This window comes from Lutjanus erythropterus, chromosome 20, assembly GCF_056507025.1.
Source record: "Lutjanus erythropterus isolate fLutEry1 chromosome 20, fLutEry1.hap2, whole genome shotgun sequence".
NCBI classification, from domain to species: Eukaryota; Metazoa; Chordata; class Actinopteri; order Lutjaniformes; family Lutjanidae; genus Lutjanus; species Lutjanus erythropterus.
In genome coordinates this window covers 22,816,430-22,838,814 of record NC_139336.1, presented here as the reverse complement: position 1 = coordinate 22,838,814, position 22,385 = coordinate 22,816,430, and the positions used below count along the sequence as shown (strand labels likewise).

The following is a 22,385-nucleotide window of genomic DNA, read 5'->3' as shown; positions in this document are numbered from 1 at the left end:
TGAATCATCACTTGCACAACATTACACAATTGCAATTTATTCACTTGACTTAAAAAAAATGGACGCAAAATCCTCCATTGTTCCTGTGTGCATCGCTATGAATATCAGCTAAGAGTTGTGGCTCCATTTAGGGGGAACCAGCTACAGTGAAAACAAAATAGAAAAAAAGTACCTTGTGCCAAAGATGCATCGAGCTGAACCGAGCCCAGCCGTGCCATGCAGTAGAAGCATAGCATTTATGTTATTGTTCGATCTGCACAAAACACGTTTAATGAACCAATATGAGTTTAACTCTCAGCAAGAAAGCAATGATGTCTATTTCCCAAAATGCTGAAATATTCATTTACAGTACATGAAATCAACAACAACAATTTCAACAAATCTTGAAACTAGAAGCACTGCAGTTGTATGTAATTACATGTACCTGTAGTTTTGGTGTAAACATTTAAAATACTTATCATGCTTCATGACCTTTCTAGTAAAGCAGTACAGATACAGCAAAAGTATCAACTTATAAATACAAATAAACCCTTTTTTTACATTACAATATAATATGGATGTACAAAGTTGATCTAGTTTTACGATTTTAAGTTTTCTAAAATCAAGTCTTACACTATTCTGAGCTCTCTTCTTTTTATTAATTTAATGTATTCTTGGTTTTCTTGCAATTATAAAATACTGCCATTATAAATATCATTTACAAAAAAGATATTAAAAGAGTTGAAGAAACTGAAATTATAGTATATAATAGATAACTGCGGGATACAACATTAACTGTTATCTCTTACAAACATATGATAGTAATATAATCTGCCATGCATATATTACCTGCTGAGGTACAATATAATACACACTATGCAGTCTTATATAAATGCTACACTAGGGTGCATCATCGTCATTGGAGAATAATGAGCATTCTGTCAATTATGAAAAGAATCAGTTTGAAACTGATGCTGTTAAAATGTACCCCTTTGTTATGGGGGCTTTGGTACCGAATGATCTCATAAATAAGATTTGAGAAGCATCCATTCAGGCTGTGGAGTGTCGTCTCATTCGAAGACATTTCTACCACCAGAGGAGGAGAGAGACTTGCCGTTGTGCCAAGCAGCTGCCTGTTAGGACACATAAACACACACACACAATAAAAAAGTTACCCGCATATATACTTAGTTTAACTGTTAGTGTGAAATGTGTGACCCACATACCGCTGTCTGTCCTTTGGAGAAGTTGGTATGTGCATAAAGGAGCACTGCAATGTCATTATGACCTGCCTCCAGTGCAATGGATAAGGCTGTGCTTTCATCCTGCAAACACACAAACTCACATACATTACGACTTTGCTGGCTCTGATGTTTATCGCACGTTTACCGGTGGAAAAAGCATACATCCGAGTATTTTTAAACCTGGGTCCTATTTTTGCATATTTTAAGGTAGGTGCAATAGATACAAAATGGGTACAAAAAGTAGATTGCCTCTGCCATCAGCTGTAAAACAGGCAACAATGGCTGCAACATAATCCCTGGGGACAAATAGGCCCGTCAAAATACTGCCACTAAATGTGCTTGTGCTGCTGACTGCAGTATAGGTCATAAATCCAACCTCCTCCACTTTAGCGAACAGGACATGGGCCAAATATATTTCTTTTCTGACATGATTTCTGTCATTTAGATAGCTCTTATTGTGCTAATAATGAATTATAAAAATGACCACGATTTATCAATAGAGATGAAGAAATCCTGTTAAGTTGAAATACTCGCAACTTTGACAACAACACTCCAGCCGCAGAGTCCCCCTTTTAAATTTCTAAACAGCTGACCAACTTATGGTGGACTCGTTGCCTGTTATTGTCAATTTACTTTAATGATTATTTGCTGGATGCAATAAAAAGCGGACTTCACATTATGATTGACAGCTGAGACCTGCTTGCAATTTAGTCAGTTGGCTATATGGGTGGGATCTCTAACCCTGATCCTTACTGCGCAGACCCTGGATCTGAATGATGCCGCTAGCGAAAGATTGGCAGGCATCCATCTTTTTTTCTTTTTTTTCCCCCAGAGACAAGCCCAGGTTGGTATTCCAAGTGTCTGATGGCATTATGGAAAGGATCCCTGCAGAGATAAACCTTTTGGTTAAAGAGTAAAGTCCTTTTTGTTTACCCAGAAACAGCCATTATATATTGTTTTCTCTTCAAAACCACCAGACTCTGTTGACAAAAACAGTAATTTAACCTTGCAGAACATGGGAGTTGCTGACCTACCAATGCCTGGATCAGTAAGTTTGTTTGGCTGCATTTGTCATCATTACACTGCAGCCCATTTCACTGTTGAAGGCTTAGGTGATCCACTGGACCAATTCCAAAAGCTTTTTGTACCCAGACCAAAATATATAAAAATAGGGCCTTGGTTCAAAAATTACTGGAGTTACCCTTTAAAGGTGCAGTAACTGATTCTGGAGAAAGACAGCTGATTATTGAGTTTTATTCCCAGGTTGGCAAAGTCTCCCATCACAGTGGAGGAGCAGACGTCTAGTTTTCTCTCAGACCACTTGAAATACATTATGTTAAAAGCTTATTATGAGACTTTTGCCCAGTGACACCAAAAATAAACTACCTAGCCCAGCTTTAATTATATATAATTTTGCTTCCATGATATACTTAATGGAAATTCTTTTATAAATGTTCACCCGCTGCTTTCGTAACACAATATGTGAGGCAAAGTTGGAGAGTTTCAACTTCACAGCTTAAAGGCACCAGGCTCACAGAGGCAATGACTCACTTACGCTGTCAGTCAGGGTGGCATCACAGTCTGGTTGTGCCAGCAGTAGTCTCACAATGTCAGCGTGGCCATGCTCGCTCGCACACATCAGCGCTGTGGAGCCCTCGTCGTCCTGGAGATTGACCTCCGCCCCCTGTGCCAGGAGTGCCTGCACCATGTCCATCCTGCCGTGGCTCACAGCCAGCATCAGAGCCGTCTGACCGGCCTGCATGGGCAGACGGCGGGGGTCAAACACAGAAAACAGGGTTAATGATGCAGGGTGGGAAATTAGCACCAAGCACCAGCCAAATGCTGGTAAATAGGAAAGTGGCTGATAGATTTCACACGCAAAATAATGCTGCTGACTGCTGGTGAATGTGAATATCTGTCAGTGGCTGGTAGATGCTCACACACTACAAACATCTCAGACATTTCAAATTAGGGCTGCAACTAGGAATTACTGTCATTATTGATTAACCTGACAGTTATTTCCATGATTAACTGTTGAGTTTATAATTTTTTTTACAATCACAATTTCCCAGAGCTCAAAGTGACATCTTTAGCTTCTTTTGTCCAGCACTTTTCACTTATTGTCATAAATGACCAGATGAGAAACAAGTCCTCACATTTCGGAAGCTGGGACCAGCAAATGTCTGACATTTTTGTTTGATAAGTAACTGAAACAAGGTCTCTATGTCATTTCCCATCCTATATCTTGGACTCACCTCAAAGGTCTTAAATACAAGTGACAAATACCTCCTAAGGATTTTTATGGCAGCCAGTAAGAAACCATCACAAAACACTGTCTTCAGAAACATTGCCCCCGGGTGGACACTTATAAATATAAATATTGTCAATCAGTTACAGCGGATGGAGCAGCTGACCTATAACCTGAGGCTACAAAAGGAAAAAAGGGGAAAAAAGTAAAGAAAAGAGATCTTTTTTTAGGCCCATGGTGTAAACCTAATTATTATTATTGTATGTGCTGTGATCCTTTTGGACGTCTTGTTCTGTGCTTCTATAATGTCTCATTTTGGAAAAAAGAACATAAAATGTAAAGAAAGAAAAATGACAGAAATGATTAACTGATTATCAAAACATTAATTTTCTTTCAATCGGCTTATGAATTCATCAAATAATCACTGCAGCTCTATTTCAAATATAGAATCATAGCTTTTCTGTGGAGTCAGACAGAGGTAACTTCCTAAAAATTATTTAATAATTTTGCTTAAAAGAACTTGGAAATTTTGTACTAATTATAGGTAAAACAGAGACGATGTTTAACTTTATAAATATTTATGCAATTCCAATTAATTGCCTGCAAAGGTGAGCCAAATATGCAAAAATAGTTGCAGTTTCTTACAGGCAAGCATACAATTTAACATATATGAAGAACAGTTCTATTTGTTATCTCCTCCTTTAGCCACTCCCTCTTCTCTTTCCTCTTTCCTCAACCTCACAGGTGTCTGATTTATCTCCTCCCCTGTCAAGTTTGGGAAAGGCTCTTCTATACTTTTTCATTTTCCTCTTGTCTGCTACAAAGTTTCCAATAATACATTAATTATGAATGAATATTAACTTGGCTTTAAACGGAGGGTCCTTAAAAGGAAATTCCTCTGTAAATCTTTTCCTATGGCTAGTAGCAAATTAAATGAAATGTTCAGAGGAAATTATTATGAAATGATGTACCTAGAAAATAAAGTGTTAGCAAAAATACATGCAGAACATAAATATACAATTTCCTGTCATACCATGAGAAGTGATGATTTTTTTCCTGGCACTCCAAATTCATTCCTGCAGTAAATAATTTGTATACAATCATATACACATTTGGGATTCAAGTGATGTGAACGAGCCTGAGAGCTGCAGCAATACTGGTTTAAAAATAACACCCAAATGAAAAAAAAAAACCCAGAAATAATAATATTAAGTCGACAGAGATAGAAAATGTACAAATGAGCAGAAAACTCAATTTGTGCTGGGCTTATCTTTCACCATGCAGTGCAATGTTTACTGAATGTTGGCTGGCTCCCATTAAGTTGATGTGATGGTCCCAGAGCCTGTTATCTACATTTCAGTTTATTTGTTTATATTCTTTTCCTTTTTCTAGTATAATCACATTATGCACAAAAAAACAAAACCTTCTCTGACACTCAAATGTCAGATCTGAACTGGAAGTCCACCAGGGAAAAAATAACCACATCCATTTATAATATTAATGCAGCAACAACAAACAGTTTTAGTAGTACCTGCAGCAACATGTGGACACAGTTTAGAGACAGCAGCAGGACATCATGTCAACCACTACCATTCCCTGAGAACAGACTGACCTGGCTGGCTTTGGCATTGACGTCTCCTTTTGTGAAGAGCTGCTCCACAACCCTCATGTCCTCTGGTCTCTCCACTGCTGCGAGTGCAGCCAGCATGATGGGCGTGTAACCTGCTTTGTTCTGCTGATCCACGTTACACACGTCTGTGGTGATGGTGGTCAAGTGGGCCGAGTAGAAAAAACAAAAGGAAGCAGGAAGAAGTAATGAGGAAAGAGGTTTATAGCATCATTGATTTATAGGAGGTACTTGCAAACTCTTTTCACTTATACTGATCATTAGGAACTCCTCAATCATGTTTTTTTTGTGCCAATCCTGATTGGAAATCATCTATTAGCCATTTCAGTCGATACTGATAGTTTTTTGATTGTTATAGCAGCTGGTAAATTATAGCAGTATGATTAATGATATTTTTCTATAGTTTTGCTATATTAAAAACTGGAGTGCCATCAACTTCTTCAACAAGTCTGGATAGCACGTCTTCGATTCATTCTATGTTCACATAGAGGCACGAGCATGTGAGGTGGCATGAGTAATTTATACAAATCATATTGGGGGGTGAAATGTGCCTTTAGCTTAGGTGGCATGCGACAGTAGGACAATAATTGAACTGCGCCTCGCCTGGAAAATAGATGAGAGCGGCTGGTCACAGCAGGAGGCGCTGACAAAAAGCTGCAGTCAGTATAACTTCAGAGAATATACCAGAAGCGACAGAAATGTTTACATCCTGTTAGATAATTCGCAAGCTACATGTTCAGATAGTTATAGCTGAAAAAATAAAGCATGTGTCCTTGATCACTGATAAAGCTTAAGCCGTCAGATCCCCCTGTTGTCCCATGATTCTTTGAGTCTTTTTATGTCTGCCGTGTACAGCATTTTGTAACTGCTTGTATTGATAAGTCCTATAAAAATCACCTTTATTATTCTGTTATCAGCCACAAAATACATGCTCGTCAACAGATTAAACCTTTGCACAACATAAGACTAATATATATATATATATTACAATTTCACAGAACACTAGAATTTTCTATAACAAGTGGTGTTTGGTGTCAAAACCAACAGCCAATTAGACCCAGTCCACTCATTGATTGGGCATCAGGCAGGTGTGTGCCATCAGTGGAGAGAAACTGCAGCTGCTTCAGTGTTGTGAAGTCAGTGTTACTCATCACATCAGAGCAAGTTGAGATGAAGCTGGACACAAAGTGGCATGCATTTTGCAGCGATCGCTGTTGATCGATTCTGCGCACACCTGGCTGTGTGTGAAATGAGACTATTGACACCAACGGTCTCAGTTTTTTTGCATCATTGATTGACATCTAGATCTTGATGTACTTATGGCAAATTTATTAGCTGATTAGTGGACGGTCAATCTGTGCATTCCTACTGACTGTAGCAGGTATATATGCTTGTTGTAAAAATACCTTTGCAAAATAGGAATTTTCTTAGCAAACATGTCAAATAAAACAGCAAAAGGTTGTTCATGTGTACAGATGAATAGATAATGGGATTATTACTCTCAAAAGCCATGCTTAAATGGCACAGCAGCAACACATTTTAGTCTTAATACGTGTCCTCAAATAATTGTGGCTTCATTGCTGCTGCGGAATTAAAAGTCGTCAAAAGCATGTATTTTGTAGGAGCTAAATGTAACATTCCGGGTTTTATTATGTTTCCTGTTTTATTTTTTAACACTACCTCTTGTGTCTTTTCAGTTTCCTGTGTTTTCCCGCCCCTCATCAACTGCACCTGAGGCCACTCACTCACCTGCCCCTGATTACCCTCCTTGCCATCCCTGTGCATTTATACCCCCACCAGCTCCACATGTCTCTGCCAGATTGTCTCTATTGTCTGTGAAGCTGCTTGGTGTGGTTATAGGCCTCATGTTTCCTTTTGGACTTCGCCTATTTATTGGATTATAGTTTTGTGCCTTTTTTTCCCTGTCTGTTTTTGTTTGCCTTTTTGGACTCCCTGTGTTTGCCTTGTTTTGGACTTAAGTAAAGACAGTGGTTTTCATTTGAACCTCACTGTGCCTCCTGTGTGTTCTCTGCACCTGAGTCTCACTTCCCAGAGCTGTTACACTAAAATCTGTCATTATTTATATTTTAGCATGAGTCTGCTAAAATAAGAATGAACAGGTAAAACACTCACTCAGTGCATCCTATGAATCATCAAACTGGCTTGACTCACTCTTTCGAATTAGGTTTTTTACGTACAGGATGTTTTGGAAGTACTTAAGCTTGCCCTTTAGGTTCAGGTGATATTTGGAGTAACATAATAATAAAAAGCTTCAGTCATGGTTTTCCATCAGTAACAGGAAACACGACAACAAATGTCTGTGGCACAGAGGATTAGAACCGTTTACCATTTTTGCTAATAATATGCTTTATTTCCACCTGGCCTTAGAGCAGACAGAGACAAGTCTAATCTCTTCTGAAGGCTGTGGCAAGGCTTTGGGATAAAATAAGAAAGAGCACTTTATCTCCACTATTAGGAACTTATTCTAGTGTTGCCTGTTCAATTTACATTGATTAATGCCTCGGAATAGCCTGGGCCTGAATTATATTGCTGCATTTTTGATCCCTTCTAAACCACTCCACAGCCTGAGAAAAGGCCCATTATGATTTTAGAAGTGATTTCTTAAGTACATATTCATTTGTAATTTTTAGACAGACTGTGTTTGGACAAATTATACCCTCTGCACTATAGATTAGTGAAGATATATGAACTGCTGTAGCAGTACATAACATCTGAGGATCAATAAAGTGTTTTAACAACTTCTTTCGCAAGCTAGAAAAAGTATTATGCGTTTTTAAATGCAGTGTAATTATTGTTTTGTCAAAAGAGCTCTGACAGTGAAAAACATCTCTTTTGGCTGGATGTGAAGCAGTAAACAAAATGTATTTTCACAGCAAGGAGGGATAGAAATGAATAAGTCAGAATGTAGTTATAATACATGATGATGACCTCAAGTTGCCTTGTGATACTGTTCTGCTCACAAAAATTAGCATTTATATTCAGGTTTTTTAAATGCTTGTAAAGCTGTTAACTGTCAGTAGATGAGTTTACCTGTTTTTTTTCTGATGTGAGTCAGAACGCCGTGACTCAACCCATGAATGCATGAGAGCAGAGAGAAAGATATTTCTTAAAGTCTTCAAAAGTGTTTTTACTTTTGTAGCCCCCAATTGAATCTCTGTGGCTCAAAGTGTAGTTTCTCTCCTCTGTTGCTGTTTGTAATTTCAGGTATCTGCTTTATTTTACTGTTTCATGCTTGCTTTCAGCTGGTTGTTGAGTTGTATTAGGTTACTGCTCATGAAAACCCAACATCTCCTGATTTTGCTGCTTCATAATTAAAGCTTTTAGATAAAGTAATGGGGGTTCAAGATCACCCTTGGGAGATAAAAGGGTTCTCAGTAGAACACCCTGGGTAGGTTCTAGATGAAACCCTTGTAATATTAAAAGGGTTCTTGATAGAATTCCCTTGGTGCATTCTGTGTGGAAACATTACACCATGGAAGGGTTCTCTGTAGAACCTCCCATAAGGGGTATTGGGTGAAACCCTTCACAGATAGTTCCAGGTTCAACCCTTTATGTTGGGTTCTAGAAAAAAAAACTCTGAAAGGTTCCAAGTGGAACCCTTTTAAAAGGTTCCACGAGAAATGAAAAAAGGGTTCAGGGTTTTTTGTTCCGTGTAACGAAGGTTTACTTTACCTGCATCGAGTAGTTTCTTGACGATGCCGAAGTTAGAGTGAGACACGCTGTAGTGCAGCGCTGTGTTTCCGTTGCCGTCAGCCATATTGACTATATGCTGCAGTACTGAGGGTGAAATGACCCGAAACGTAGACATGTAGTCCTGCACTGTGTCAGGGGCAGCTGACTTGTTGCTGGACACAAAGAACCATTCTTGCTCGAGCGTTTGAAGACAGTCATGCTGCAAAGGACAAAAGAATACAAAAGACAGGTAAAAAAAAAAAAATCAGTGTTTTTTAAAGCATCCTCATAAATGCCGTGCAAGCCGCCATGATTAAGTGTGCAGAACAATTTCGACTACAACTCTGAGATAGACAGGATCTTGTGATTGCAGGGATATGAATGAAAGAACACAGACAAAGACCATAACAATGCAACAACTCGCTGTTTTAAATCTCCAAAACAACATCATAAAGGAAGGGGCTTTGGAGCCTTGTCAATATACTTCTTTTGAACTCCTATGTTTTGTATCTGTTTATCGAATTGCTGCAAAAGTAAGGAGTCTCTTTCACTTTCAAATCTCATTGTTTTCAAGTTTAAGAACAATACAATGACACAAAATTACAGAGTCAACACATTCCTGCGCTTTCTGTATCTGACGCCAAAGTCGTTTCTTTTTTAAAATGACACACTTGAACACACCCTGAGCCCCGCATCTCTCCACACCCATCCAGTGACATACTATTATGTGTGCACAAACACACAAGCTCACCACACACACTCAAAGTGACCTTCAGTGGCTCCCACACTGAATATGGTGAACAAAACATACCAAGTCCCTGCTGGATAAAGCTGTGTTGTCACTCAGGTGCATCTTTAAGGCTTGGCAGGCAGAAAACATCTTTTCACTTAACTTACTCCTGAAAGGAATAAAATGCCACAGGTTACACAGTGCAAGTTCAGACCTCAAAATTTTGAGTCACACAGTGAATAAGACTGATGGGAGCCCCATCTGGCTTTAAAACCGACAGGACTCCTACACATTACCTCTGTTGAGTATGAGACTTTACAGACCCTTTCGATGCCTTGCTGGAGCCACTTTTGCCTTTTCTTGCTTGTGTTCCATCTTGAGAAGCTTCTCTTAATTTTTTGTTTCCTCTTTTTTCCACTTCCTCAGAGTTAGCCTTCTCACTGGCAGAGAGCTCGTACGATGACACGGGGTCTAACCTAGAGACAAAAGTGTTAGTTTGGATTGGAGTTAAATGGATAGTTTGGATTATTTAAAGTGGTGCTGAATGAGGCACTTCTTGATAGACAGTGTTATCTACAGGAAATGATGGATGGCATGACCCCTGGAATCCTGGTGTAGGAAGCTAAGCAATCACTGCTGTGGACAGGGTCAGATGCCAAACATATTTTAGCCTAGTGGTGGGCAAAATAATCAATTCTTGGATGCATCACAATTTTCTCTTGAAAAATTATGGAAGGATGCATAAAACCCCTCTGTACCCAAATCTAATCAAACAGGATTGTGAGGTGCTACGAGATTCCCACACCTATTTTAGCCACCTAAAAAAGTGTGCAGTACATTTAGAGCATTTTCACCTCTTTACCTTACCAACAGACAGCCTTTTCTGACAGTAAACCGCCTTGAGATAAGGCAAATATCCACATTCTCTTGTTCAACCAGACTCCTTTGACCAAAACAGTAATTCTAACTTGCAAAACACAGGATTTGCTGGTCTACCGCTGATCGATCGGTTAGTTTATTTGTGTTATTGTGTGAGGTTGGTGTTTTAAAAGGTTAGTTTGGATTAGTGAAGTCACATGTTAACACAATCAAAAAAACAGATCAACGTGGCAGTAGACCAGCAACTCCTGTGTTCTGCAAAGTAAAATTACTGTTTCTGTCAACTGAGTTTGGTCGAGAGGAAGAGACTGATATTTGGTGTACATAACATTGATTTCCAGTCAGAAAAGGCCGTCTGATGGCAAGGTTAAGCAGTGAAAATATTCTTCAAGTAGTGAACACTTGAACAGATATTTCTTTTCTTTGGTGGCTGAGATATGTTTGCCTGCTTACCCTGCAGACAGCAGTTCATTTCTCAGCTTCTGTGCCTTTACCTCATAAAACCACAACTTAAAATAATCCAAAGTACCCCTTTAATATGCTGAAAATCTGAAAGATACTAAGTTCTTTAGAGCCTTTCAAACATGCTAGAAATTAGATGATTACCCTGTGGTCACCCTCATAAACTTCATGCTCTTCCTGTTGCTGCTACAGCCTTGGTCACCATTCTGTTTCTTCATCACAGACCGCAGCATACCAGCATTAGTTGACCTGTCTAGACACAACAACGCAACACATGCCTGTGAATGTGAACGTTATCCACACACCGTGCACCATTATTTACCACTGTGTCATCATCACTTTATTAAAGCGAGAGTTCAGATGATTTGATGTGGGTTTGTGTGAGATATTTATCATTAGTCAGTGTATTAGTTTCAGCAGATGCCCGTCAGCACGCACCTGCTTCGGAGGAGCAGAGAGGAGAAGCAATGTACTGCTATAGACAGCAAAAGGTATTTTAACCTTTTAAAAAAGGTCCACCTAAAAAAACTATAGCAGTTTAAGTGTTTGGCTATACTTTGAATATTTTCATCACTCTCACCAAACCAACCAAACTCCATAGGCGAAAACAATCATTTTATCCTGCAGAGCTGAGTCTACTGCTTCCACTTGATCTGTTTGTTTGTGTTATTGTGTGACTTCTGTGAAGCAAAATTATCCTTTTAAAACAAAAGAGACACACAGTAATACAAGTAAACTAAAACATCGAGGCAGCAGTCAACCAGCAACTCCTTTGTGCTATGAGGTCAAGTTACAGGTTTCTCCTTTCTTCCTTTGGTTGGTTTAGAGAGAGAGGTATTTGGCTTATACTGAGGTGGTTTCTTGTTGGAAAAGGCCGTCTGACCGCAAAATAAAGTGAGGTCAATATTCTAAATTTAGCATATACACATACTGATAGAGTTTTTTAGGTAGAGCTTTTTTAAGTGGTTAAAATATGTTTTGCTGCTGACCCTGTTCACAGCAGTTCATTGCTTATCTTCCATGCTGGTGCTCCTCTCTGCTTCTCCAAAGTGCGGCATACCGACCGCCATCTACTGTAAATAATACACTGACTATCAATAAGTACCATGTACAACCCCACCTCAAATAATCTAAACTATCCCTTTGAATACAACCTATGTATAAAGGGATAGATACAAACCCATTAGGTCGATCTGGACTTAATGTAGTGAGGATATATTCATGATGCTTTATATATTCTTACAAACGTGAAGGCGTCATTTTAAACCAGAAACTTTCTCTGACGCCAGCTCCGCCCACGAAGCCATTCAATTTTAGACCCTCAGCCACAAACTGGTATGTGGTACGAGACGCCTTCCAAAACCAGATATCATTCCAAACATTGCAAGTGTATCCCTCAGAAACTAAAAGTTGCCAAGCCAAAGTCAGCCACTTCCTCTAAACCTAACACAAGTTAAACTGGGCCTCGGGAGTGGTCTGGAAGTAAAATATTTTTAAACTAGACTACTTTCACACACACAGCATTCTTACCCACCAACTGTTCACTGTCCTTCTCAATGAAGACAAACTTTTTGACACTTTGACTCACACACGCATGCATGTTTACCTTGCAGAGCTGCAGATGCCTGTTGTTCTAACATCTGTATCATTCTTTTGACCTCCGAATCACCCTGCTGGCAGATTCCTGGGCTTCCTTTGTCACACTTAGAAGAGTCAACTGAAAGCTGAGATGGGCAATGAAACTCTCTGCTGACTGAGACAAAGAAAGAGGATATTAGTGATGATTTTGAATAAGATCTGTATGACATTACAGATGTTTATTTCACAAAAATAATAATCCAACATTAAAAGGTATCTGGTGGAGTTTTTGACCACTAGTGGCATTATGCATGAATGCTTTTTTTAAGATATGGTTTTGGGCTTTTTTGCCTTTATTGGATAGAACAGCTGAAGAGCAGACAGGAAACAGGGTGAAGAGAGGGGGGATGACATGCAGCAAAGGGCCACAGGTATGAGTCGAACCAGCAGCCGCTGCAGAGGACTAACAGCCTCAACACATGGGGCGGACGCTCTACCAAGTGAGCTATAGAGCCGCCCCATGCATCAATGCTTTGATCAGTGGGTTTCCATTTTGTCTGAAAGCAAATTGATAACGTGATACACATTCCTGTTGACTGCAGAGGGCCACAATCCAAAAGTTTAACTGTAACTATATTATTTAACTTCATACATTTCTACTGGCCAATATTTAGTGATGTGGAAGGGATAGTTAGCATTATTTCAAGTGGGGTTATATAAGGGACTTATCAAGCAGTGTTAATTTTGACAGCGAATTTTGATTTATTTAAATCATAGTCTTTTGACTAAATTGAAAGGCTAAATTTTTCTAGTTCTCGTATAGTTGACTAAATATCATGAGATTTTGGTCGACTAAATATACAGTAGATTTAATTTAGCGAATGTTTTTGTCATCATGTATCATCTGTTATACATGGACTATCGATAAGTACCTCATACAACCCCACAGCATACAACGGGAAAAAGAAGACTGCTAACCAATGTAAAACTGGATGTCAACACCACAGATTGAACGTGAACAACAAGAAAACTCCACAGGTACCTTTATCGGCAAATAAATTCCTACAGTCTTACCTGTTGGCTGAGAATCTACAGGATGGATTTCTGTTCCTCTTTGTGCCGTAACTGTGTTACTGCAGGACAGCTTGGAGCTGGAACTTCCTTGGTTACAGTGCTGCTGGACAAACCCTTCCCTCTGTTGAGTGAAGTCCTCTGTGAGCAGGTCCCCATGCTCCCCAAGGAGCTTATGCATCTTCTCTATGTAATGGTTCAGCTCAGGGTCCCACTGGGACTGGGAAGATGGCTGGAACATCTGGCCAGATTTACTGGGTGAAACTGACAAATCCCGGATCCTGCCCTCCCCTACACCGATGCTCCTCGTCTTGATGGGGTCGGGTAGATGGGACGGACCAGAGGCCATATTTCTGGTTTTCATTCCAACGAGGAAATTCTCATTAATATTTGTGAATCCAACGCCAGTGTCTCGGGTTACCTTAGTGACTGTTCCTAGTGTTTGTTTTAAGGCACTTCCTAGTGGATTGGTAGTCCCTACACCAATTGAGCGGGTCTCTGGGGTGCTTTTCAAATCCTTGTTGCCTACTGAAACTGTTCTAGTAACGGTATGAGTGGTGTTGGTGTGCTTGTCTTGTGTATTTAGGAAAGTATTTGTGCTGGAGTCCGTGTTGAAGGCATGTCTGGTGTTAGTAAAGCGAGACACTGAACTGGACACAGTGTTGGTGCGCTGAGAAGCTGTCTGGGGTGATGCCATGATTCCCAGATCCACTCCTCTGACTTGATCTGTGGCAACACCTTGAGAAACCACTTCCTTTGCCTCGCAGATGATCACATCAACTGAACAGTCCCCACAAGCCACTGATTTATACTTAATCTTTCCTTTCTTAGACCCCAGATTCTCCACTGGTACCTCTGTGTTGGTTTCTGCATCACATAACTTGATCTCCACCCCAACTCCTTGTGTGTTCATAAAAACTTGGTTACCCACACCCTTTTCCATGGTCTCCACTCGCTTCCTGACCTCCCAGTAGCTCATGGGTACATCTGGCCCTGTGCAAACATCCTTCAGCTCAGGCCTACAACAAGATACTCCCACTGTTTTCACTTCTGTTGCCTCCCCAGTGGTGGCATCTCGAAGTTCTATGTGATTTCCCACTCCCTGGCTTGTGGTGTGGGGCCTTGCTTCAATGCCTGTGCTCACAGTGGATGGCCTAGCACAGGAGGCTTTATCAGCTCGGTTCCTAGCTCCTGCAGCCTGAAGCTCTAGTTTCAGGCGGCTCATCTCTGTCTGAAGAGCTGATTCTTTCAGCTCTGCTTCTAAATGACAGATTCTTTCCTTCAAGGCACCAATCATTAGTTGTTGGGCATCAAGCTCTGCTTCCCGTTCTGTGTAAATTCCAAGTTTAACTTCAGACACTTCTGTTGCAATGGACCTCATCTCTACTTGATCAGTGTGCACAGATTTGTTTTCTTTTGTGGGTTTAGACAAAGTGATATCTTTATCAGTTCCAACAGCCACTGATTTAATAGCCTTGTCATGCAGAGGGCCTTTTCCATGCCACACTTGCAAATTACCACCCTTGAGGGTTCTTTCCAAAGCCTGCATCTCTTCAGTCAGTCGCCTGAACTCCCTGAGGTCGGTGCAGTCACTTCTCAAGTCCTCAAGTCCTTCCTCGGTATTGTTCTCAATGTCAGACCTTTCCATGCTATATGCTCTCTTCCAGATCACATCATTTAGGTCTTCGTTGTCACTCTGGTTCTTGAGCTGAGAGACCAGTTGTCTCTTTTCCTCCTGAAGGACTGAGATCTTTACCTGGAGGATAGGGATGATTTTCACCTGCTCCTCCAGCTCCTTCAGCCTCTGCAGAGCTACTACCATCTGGTCACGGACATTTTGCAGGTGTATGGAGCCAGGACTTGTAACTGGGGTGCTCCTACCAGAGCTCTGTGGACTCATCCTAAGACATCCTGTGCTGCCTCTGCTGCCCAGGGATGAGCTAAGGTTGATATCACTTCCTGTGCCAGCAGGCTTGTTTCCATTGTTGTTCTGATTATATGCACCTAGGCCAGTGAAGGGGGAGAGCGACCCAGGGGAGCTTACTCCTCCAAAGCTGGCCAGTCGTCGACGGGGATAGGGCTGAGGTGGAGGCTGGTTTGTCACCTCCTGATCCAAATGTTTGTGGGTCTCCACAATGGTCTTTTCCACCACAGGGCTTTGTCTTTGCAAACCAAGAGATCTTGCGGCAGGCTGAGGTTTTGGCTCATTAAGTGTGTGAGACGTTGCTTGTCCTTCATTCCTGGAGGGTTTACTATCCAGCGAGGAACCGTGTGGTGGAGGAAGAGGAGGTCGACCTTTGGTTGTAGTAGACATGCCCAGTAGTCTTGTGTCATCACTGCTAGATGATGACAAGGATTCTGCAGAATACCACTGGCTGGATGAAATACCACTCTGTGTTTTTTCCACATTATTGACGGCCACTCTGGGCCTTCTCTTAAGGCTTAGCCGCTTAATGGTGGTGCCTTCTTGAAAACTGTCCACACTCTTAAGGTAGTCCGACTGATAGCTGTAGTTAATCCCCAAGTAGTTAGGAATGCACTCTTCGGTGTTTTGACCTGTTAAAGAAAACAGTGTAATAGCCATAGTTTATTACTCTTGAAGAGTAAAAGGAGTCCAATCACAAGACTGGAGAGAGGGAAATGTAAAACAGATACTATGTGGGAATCTCTCCAACGCCCCATTCACACCTGGTATTAAAATGTGGTCTGTATCCAGATAAATTATCCAGATTAATGTACAGTTTGTGTTTGCACCTGTATAAGATCCAAACACAATGCTAGCCAGACTACTCCCAGATGTGGTCTGGCAGATCTGATCATATTCTGATTGCACAGCGTTTACACCTTGCATTAACATGCATTTTTCCTTATCTGGATACAGACTGCATTTTAGTACCAGGTGTAAATGGGGTGCAAATGCCTCTCAATTTCAATTTTCTGACAGCTATTTTTCATGAATTGTTTAGTCTATAAAATCTAAAAAAGAAAGTTAAGAAATGAAAGAAGGAAATAAAATGTTATCCAAGCAACAGTCTAAAGCCCAAAGACTCCTTTTGATTAACAAAGAAAGCAGCAAATCCTTACATTTAAGAAGCTGGAACCAGCAAATATTTTGACATTTTTGCTTGAAAAATGCATGAAATTATTGATCTACTGTCAAATAAAATTGGCAACAAATTTTCTTTTCAGTGTTTTGAAACTGAAATCATTCTTAACTCTTCATAACAAAATGTGTGATTGGCAAAACCACAAAACACAATATGTTACTGAAAATGAAATCTCCTTTTACTGCTTAATGCTATATATTTATACATTTCCTTACCTCGATATTCTAGCTCACAGCGATGGATTCTATTGTATTCCAGAGCCTTCCTTCTGTCACCTCAAAATGTTTTTGACTATAAACTGTCTTGAGTTCGTCCCACAAGAAGAGGAGGGACAGAGGAGGATGTACCAATCGTGTAGACACTCTGTTTTCAGTAGCCACTTCTCTCCAAATGGTATGTCTCTCTACATAGACTGAACCTACTCTATAATTACTCTGCAACTTTCCCTCTAAATGCCTGACCATGCTCTTGGCAGGTTTTCTCAACCACAGACATCTTCCAAGTATTTCAGCCAGGGAAGACACACAAAAAAATAGAAATCTTATTCATTTTCTATAAATACTTGACACATATAAATAAAAAATGTAATTCATGAAACAGGTAAAGCTGTAATTAAGTTGCTTATGTTGAACACTGGTTGATCGAATATTTTGATCATTACATTTCAACATAAGCCCTATAAACGCAAGGCTTAATGCTTTTGTGCATCACACAAAAAATTTTACAAGTTATGAAATTCACAAAAAAATATATTATTTAAACTATCGGCAAAGTAATAGTAATAATTACCTGATACATTTCTCAAGATGTAACTGCCTTGAGCCATTCACAGTATCAAAAATGGAGTGATCCCTTTAAATCCAGTCAGAACTTTAAATAAGTCTGTAAATGAAAGAGAAATGTAGGAAGTTAATCATTCTTCACATCTTGATAATTAGCTTTAACTATGCATGTATGGTCCTACTGCATCACCCGTTCATCCTCTTTGTCTCTCTCCCAGCCCCGGTCCAGCAGTCAATAACATCTAACCTTGCAATGCTTACATAAAGGAAATGCAATACCAGGCCATGGCATATTATAGTTAATTCTGCAAAACTACAGCGAGTGAAAGGAGCTAAGCCTCAGTGAACAACAGTGACTCATCGCATTGCAATGCCATATCACTTTCTCATTAGTAAGCACCTTCTGTTCTCAGCATGTGGAGGTTTTCAGGAGAGCACATAGGCTTTATTTCTGTCAGTGTCTTCTAAAATAACTGTTTTTTTCCTCCCTTCATTGAGAGTCGGCTTTTTTATTTCTTTCTTTCTCTGGTTTATTTGATAGGGACAGATACTTAGACGACCTGGAAACAGCTATCTGATGCAAGCACCACCGTGTTTATAGCAAATGCTTCTTTGCAACACCTGTCTCTAAAACTGCATTTATAAAAGCAACTTGATTGGAACAGTGAGTTAAATAGATGGCACAGTGAATGCAGTGAATAACTAAAAATGTCCAGCAAAAAAAAACAACAACAAAGCACACATGTAAATACATTTCATTTAAGAAGTAGACATGAGTACATGATTGTTGCTGAAATGAAGTTTGCAGCAGATTTCAAGTGATCAGGTCGCGGGTTTTAAGGCTTTGCTCCTTTCACAGAAAAAGCTGTCTGAGCAAAAGATGCTTTACAGAATGGAACTTTCCAAATGCCACTCGAAGCTGCTCTGCTGGATCTGCTCTGTAACTTCTTTTCTCTGTGTTCACAGGGAGGTTTCAGTTAGATGATTAGTTGACAGGGTTGGCTAGTGACTGTTACTCTATTTTAAAACACTACTGTACATTAAAACACTTTGCCATTTATTCTGTTATATCATTTGTATCTTGCACCCATGCAGATGTACAATTTCTTATGGGGTAGGAGTTAAGTGTTATGTGTTTTTCTTCACCAATACCTTCATGAAAAGTGGATATGACCTACACCGTTTCTTAAACAAGGGCTCATTTGGTTGTGAGCCTGGTAGGAGAAAAAAGAACCCTGTGCAAAAACACATTTTTTTTTAATCAGATCTATATACGATGCTTACATCTTTGTCTTGTTGTATTTACACTGCACAACAATATGAGTCTGTAGGATGGAGAACCAAATACCTGCATGAATGAAAAAGTTTAAAAAAAAAAGAAAATGTTTTGAGATATTTATTGACAAAAACGAAAAGAATATTTGTGGGACTCAAGTTTTTACGTCTGCATCCTTTTTTAGTATATGGTGCAACATTTTCAATTCAAACTAGATATATATTGTTTTGTAAAGGATTACGTCACTAATTATAAACATGACTTCAATTGACTATTACTAGAAGTAATATGACACAACCCTGTTAGTCGATTCAAAAAAATTATATAAAATGCAGCAAAAGCATCAGGACTGAAAAGTGAGAAGAAGATTCTTATATTTACAAGGAATATAAGAAAGAATATAATAACAGTACGTAAAGTAACTTCTAAGGACTTGCAGCATTAAGTGAACATGTGCTGCTGTCAGCATTAATATGGTTAATTGGCTGTACATGTAAATCAGATTATGAAAACATTACATTTACGTCCAACTGTCCAGCTAAATTAAACATACATAACATTTAGTATGCATCTGTATGTGTAAGTACATATTTGGTCTTCTCGCTCCACAACAAAATCAGGCTGTTTCCCCACTGACATCTAAAGACACTTCATCTGAAGCCAGAGCGAACATGACATCGAGCCTGGGGCCATAAATCCAATAAATTTGGCAAGTTCTCTTCAGAATCAGCCACAGTGACCCAAAGTACTATTTCTGTTGCTCTCAGATGAATGCTGTGGAGTGACTTGGGAAAACTCATCACAGTCAAGTTTGCAGCGAAAAACAGAATGTGGAACTAACAGATGAATGACTTAGAAAGACCAGGAAAGACAGAGAGAAGTAAAGTTTAAGCAAGAGATTTAAATATATGTGCGCTGGATGCCTTTTCTACCTACATCAAAACATTGTACTGCTAATTTAGACACCATTATTCAAATATATTTTCCACACAGGGCATCTTATGTATTTGCAAAGCCACTCACATATCCTCATTCAGTAATGTGCAAACACAATGAAACCCAGGGGCAATTGGGATGTGTTCTCACAATGACTTTTCGGCTAGACTTGCACCTTTTTGTGTTCGACAGCCCTTGAATAAAAACTTTGTTTTAAAACTTTCAAATTCAAAGAGTACTTGTGTCATTCAAATGAAGAGGATTTTTAATTAATCATTTGCTAAGTTCGTTAGGCTTAAATTCAATATCATAACTTGTTCAAATAAATTGGTACAGAACAAGGAACATAGCTCATATTTATCAGGATTTACATTAGCCATGTCTTTATATGATGCAAGATAGCTTTATAAAAAGTCATTGCAAGGTTTTAATATAAACTTGAAAAGGAAATGTTCACTTTCATCAGGGGGTTAAATTATTCTGTTGGAGGGCTGGATTTAGCCCATGGGCTGACCACCAGCCATTTTAGTATAGTCTAGTCTGGTCCATAAACATTCTGGAAAATACTATTTTTTTAGGCAGCTAAATTTCCTATTTAACAGCTGCAAACTGTTACATAATGGGATGCAATAGTTTTGATAGCCTAATCTCTTATTGATACAAGTGTAGGGCTGTGGTTTCCAACTTGGCTGTAGTAGGAGAAGTCTAAGGGGTAGAAAATGCTTTACTGTTACACGACGTAGGCTGGAAAACCTGTCACTGGTCAGAAGGTCAGCCAGACTTCCCAGCTGCAGCATCCCTCCTTCAACCCATTCAGGATTCACGTGCACTGACCTGGAGTTTGCCACCTTGCTGTCATGATAGTGAGGTTTCATATTGGTCAATAGGGATAATTATTGATCACGTAGGTCATGCCTGACAAAATGTTGTGTACTCTAAAGGATGTAAGCATATAAGGTGAAAAAAATAGACATTATTGTACAGATGACAATTGACGCTTTCACAAATTATTAAAGCAACAAGATTTTTTGCTAAATAATCATCAGTAATGTGGCTTTAATGACTAAGTGAGTAAAGTGTCAATTTTATTTTGTAAAGTGTCTGTGTCTATATTGTATTTTTGTATATTTTCTATCAACACAGTGGGTTGTGAGAAATGACATTTCATTTCCATGTACTCTGTGTGTGGAAATAACAACTTGAACTTGAAATGATCAACAGCATAACTAAGCAAAAAAACAACTCCATCAGTCTCTATCTATCTATCTATCTATCTATCTATCTATCTATCTATCTATCTATCTATCTATCTAAGAACTTTATCAGCTACACCAAACCATATGAATTTTTTCACTTTTTTTCTTGTGAATTGCTGGATAATTTCAACTCTACAAGTTCTTAAGATAAAAAAGAGAGAGAAAGAATTTCATTCTTTGTTTTAACTGTCTGTAACTGTCTGGTGAACATATGCAGAAAGAGGTCAAGATGACATTGCTTGGTTTTAAGGGATTAAAAGCCACATGGTTTGGTCTAGGATAGGTATTTCCCTTATTTCTGAAATAGGTCCACTCTCTCTCTCTCTCTCTCTCTTTTCATTAGGAGGCCCTCGTTATCATTTAATTTGAAAGATAATGGCAGACAAATATGTATTTCATACACAAATGCAATTTTTAAAAAACTATTCCTATATTTGCTGCACATCTAAAAGAGATGATACTACATGAAATATGTGAAATGTTGGACAATTAAGAAAAAAGCCCTATATCTTTAGGAATATCCAAGTACCTTTATTTTTGATTGACCAATTGTGTTTTTTTAACAGTTATTATTCATTAATTATTTATTGTTCAATATAACCAATATGTGCATTTTTGATTGTACCATAATAACAGCAGGACTGGTTGTTGCTTAAGCCTGACGCCCTGTGGTCATGCTGAGGGAATACAAGATAAACTAAGATGATGCTGGTGCAAAACTTTCTTTATTTTGTCTTACTTGATCATGTTTAAATTTTATCATTCAGACCAAATTCAGTGCGCGTTCACCGGTTAGCCAACGTTAGCTAACTTAGCTAATGTGATGGGCTACCACTCACCTGTGCAGGAGGAGAAGGTGAACACCTACAGCAACAAGTTCGAGTGATGTAGAAGTTAAAAATAATGTCACTCAGAAGCCATATTTGTCAGGAGTGACACTGTTTAGCACTTAATGCGACCGCAAATGTCCCTTTTCTTCTCTTTCTTCCTTTGTTTCACCTGTTTACCTGTGAAACGCCACTCCTGTGAGTGTTTCTCTGCAGGAGTAGGACCGCTAGTGCGCATGTGCAGGGAGCTGTCAACAATGGCCAGGAGGTGCTCCTGGGAATCAGTCAGGTGATGAATAGCTGCAGGTAAAATATTAATGATGCCTTTTCTTCATTTGAATCGATTACAGACAGTAAAGTCTACATAATTTTGGTCTCTATTGAATCTGACGCATATTTCTTATAACTTTCTGCAGGCCTCTCTCCAAGAGAAGGGATGTGTTGACCAGCAATAGACAATTCAACAATTATGTTTTTGTTTAGAACATATTTTATTTCTTAACACAAACTCCTAATGTATGGTTACTGTTTAAGCTATTCAAACATTAAATATAGTGTATTTTTTAGTGTATATAATAATAAATTTACCTTTTCCTCCAGTGGCATATACAAAAACAAATAAATAAAATAATAAATACGTATATAAAATGTGGAAATACAAACACAAATAACAAAATATAAAAAAGATAA

At 39.1% G+C, this 22,385-nt stretch overlaps 1 protein-coding gene across 1 annotated transcript; it reads right to left on the bottom strand.

Annotated features, from left to right (window-relative positions):
• Positions 1 to 286: 286 nt before the first annotated feature.
• On the bottom strand, positions 287 to 21,810 carry LOC146308516 (KN motif and ankyrin repeat domain-containing protein 1-like). Its single transcript, XM_084746536.1, has 12 exons — positions 21,708 to 21,810; positions 17,408 to 17,500; positions 13,515 to 16,067; positions 12,469 to 12,615; positions 11,007 to 11,115; positions 9,818 to 9,997; positions 9,603 to 9,690; positions 8,792 to 9,011; positions 5,084 to 5,226; positions 2,779 to 2,979; positions 1,206 to 1,304; positions 287 to 1,112 (listed from the first exon to the last, which is right to left on the bottom strand). The coding sequence occupies exons 2-12, from the start codon at positions 17,442 to 17,444 to the stop codon at positions 1,050 to 1,052; spliced, it is 3,840 nt and encodes a 1,279-aa protein (XP_084602662.1). The 5' UTR covers positions 17,445 to 17,500; positions 21,708 to 21,810; the 3' UTR covers positions 287 to 1,049.
• Between the last annotated feature and the right edge of the window lie 575 nt (positions 21,811 to 22,385).

Bases quoted from the DNA above. Each gene is read 5' to 3' on its own strand.
- LOC146308516 (XM_084746536.1), bottom strand. From the start codon at position 17,444: ATGGCTCAAGGCAGTTACATCTTGAGAAATGTATCAG. The intron at 12,616-13,514 runs GTAAGACTGTAG...TCTTTGTCTCAG, and splicing joins TGTAGATTCTCAGCCAACAG to TCAGCAGAGAGTTTCATTGC. The intron at 9,012-9,602 runs GTATGTTTTGTT...TGTCCTTTGCAG, and splicing joins CTTTATCCAGCAGGGACTTG to CATGACTGTCTTCAAACGCT.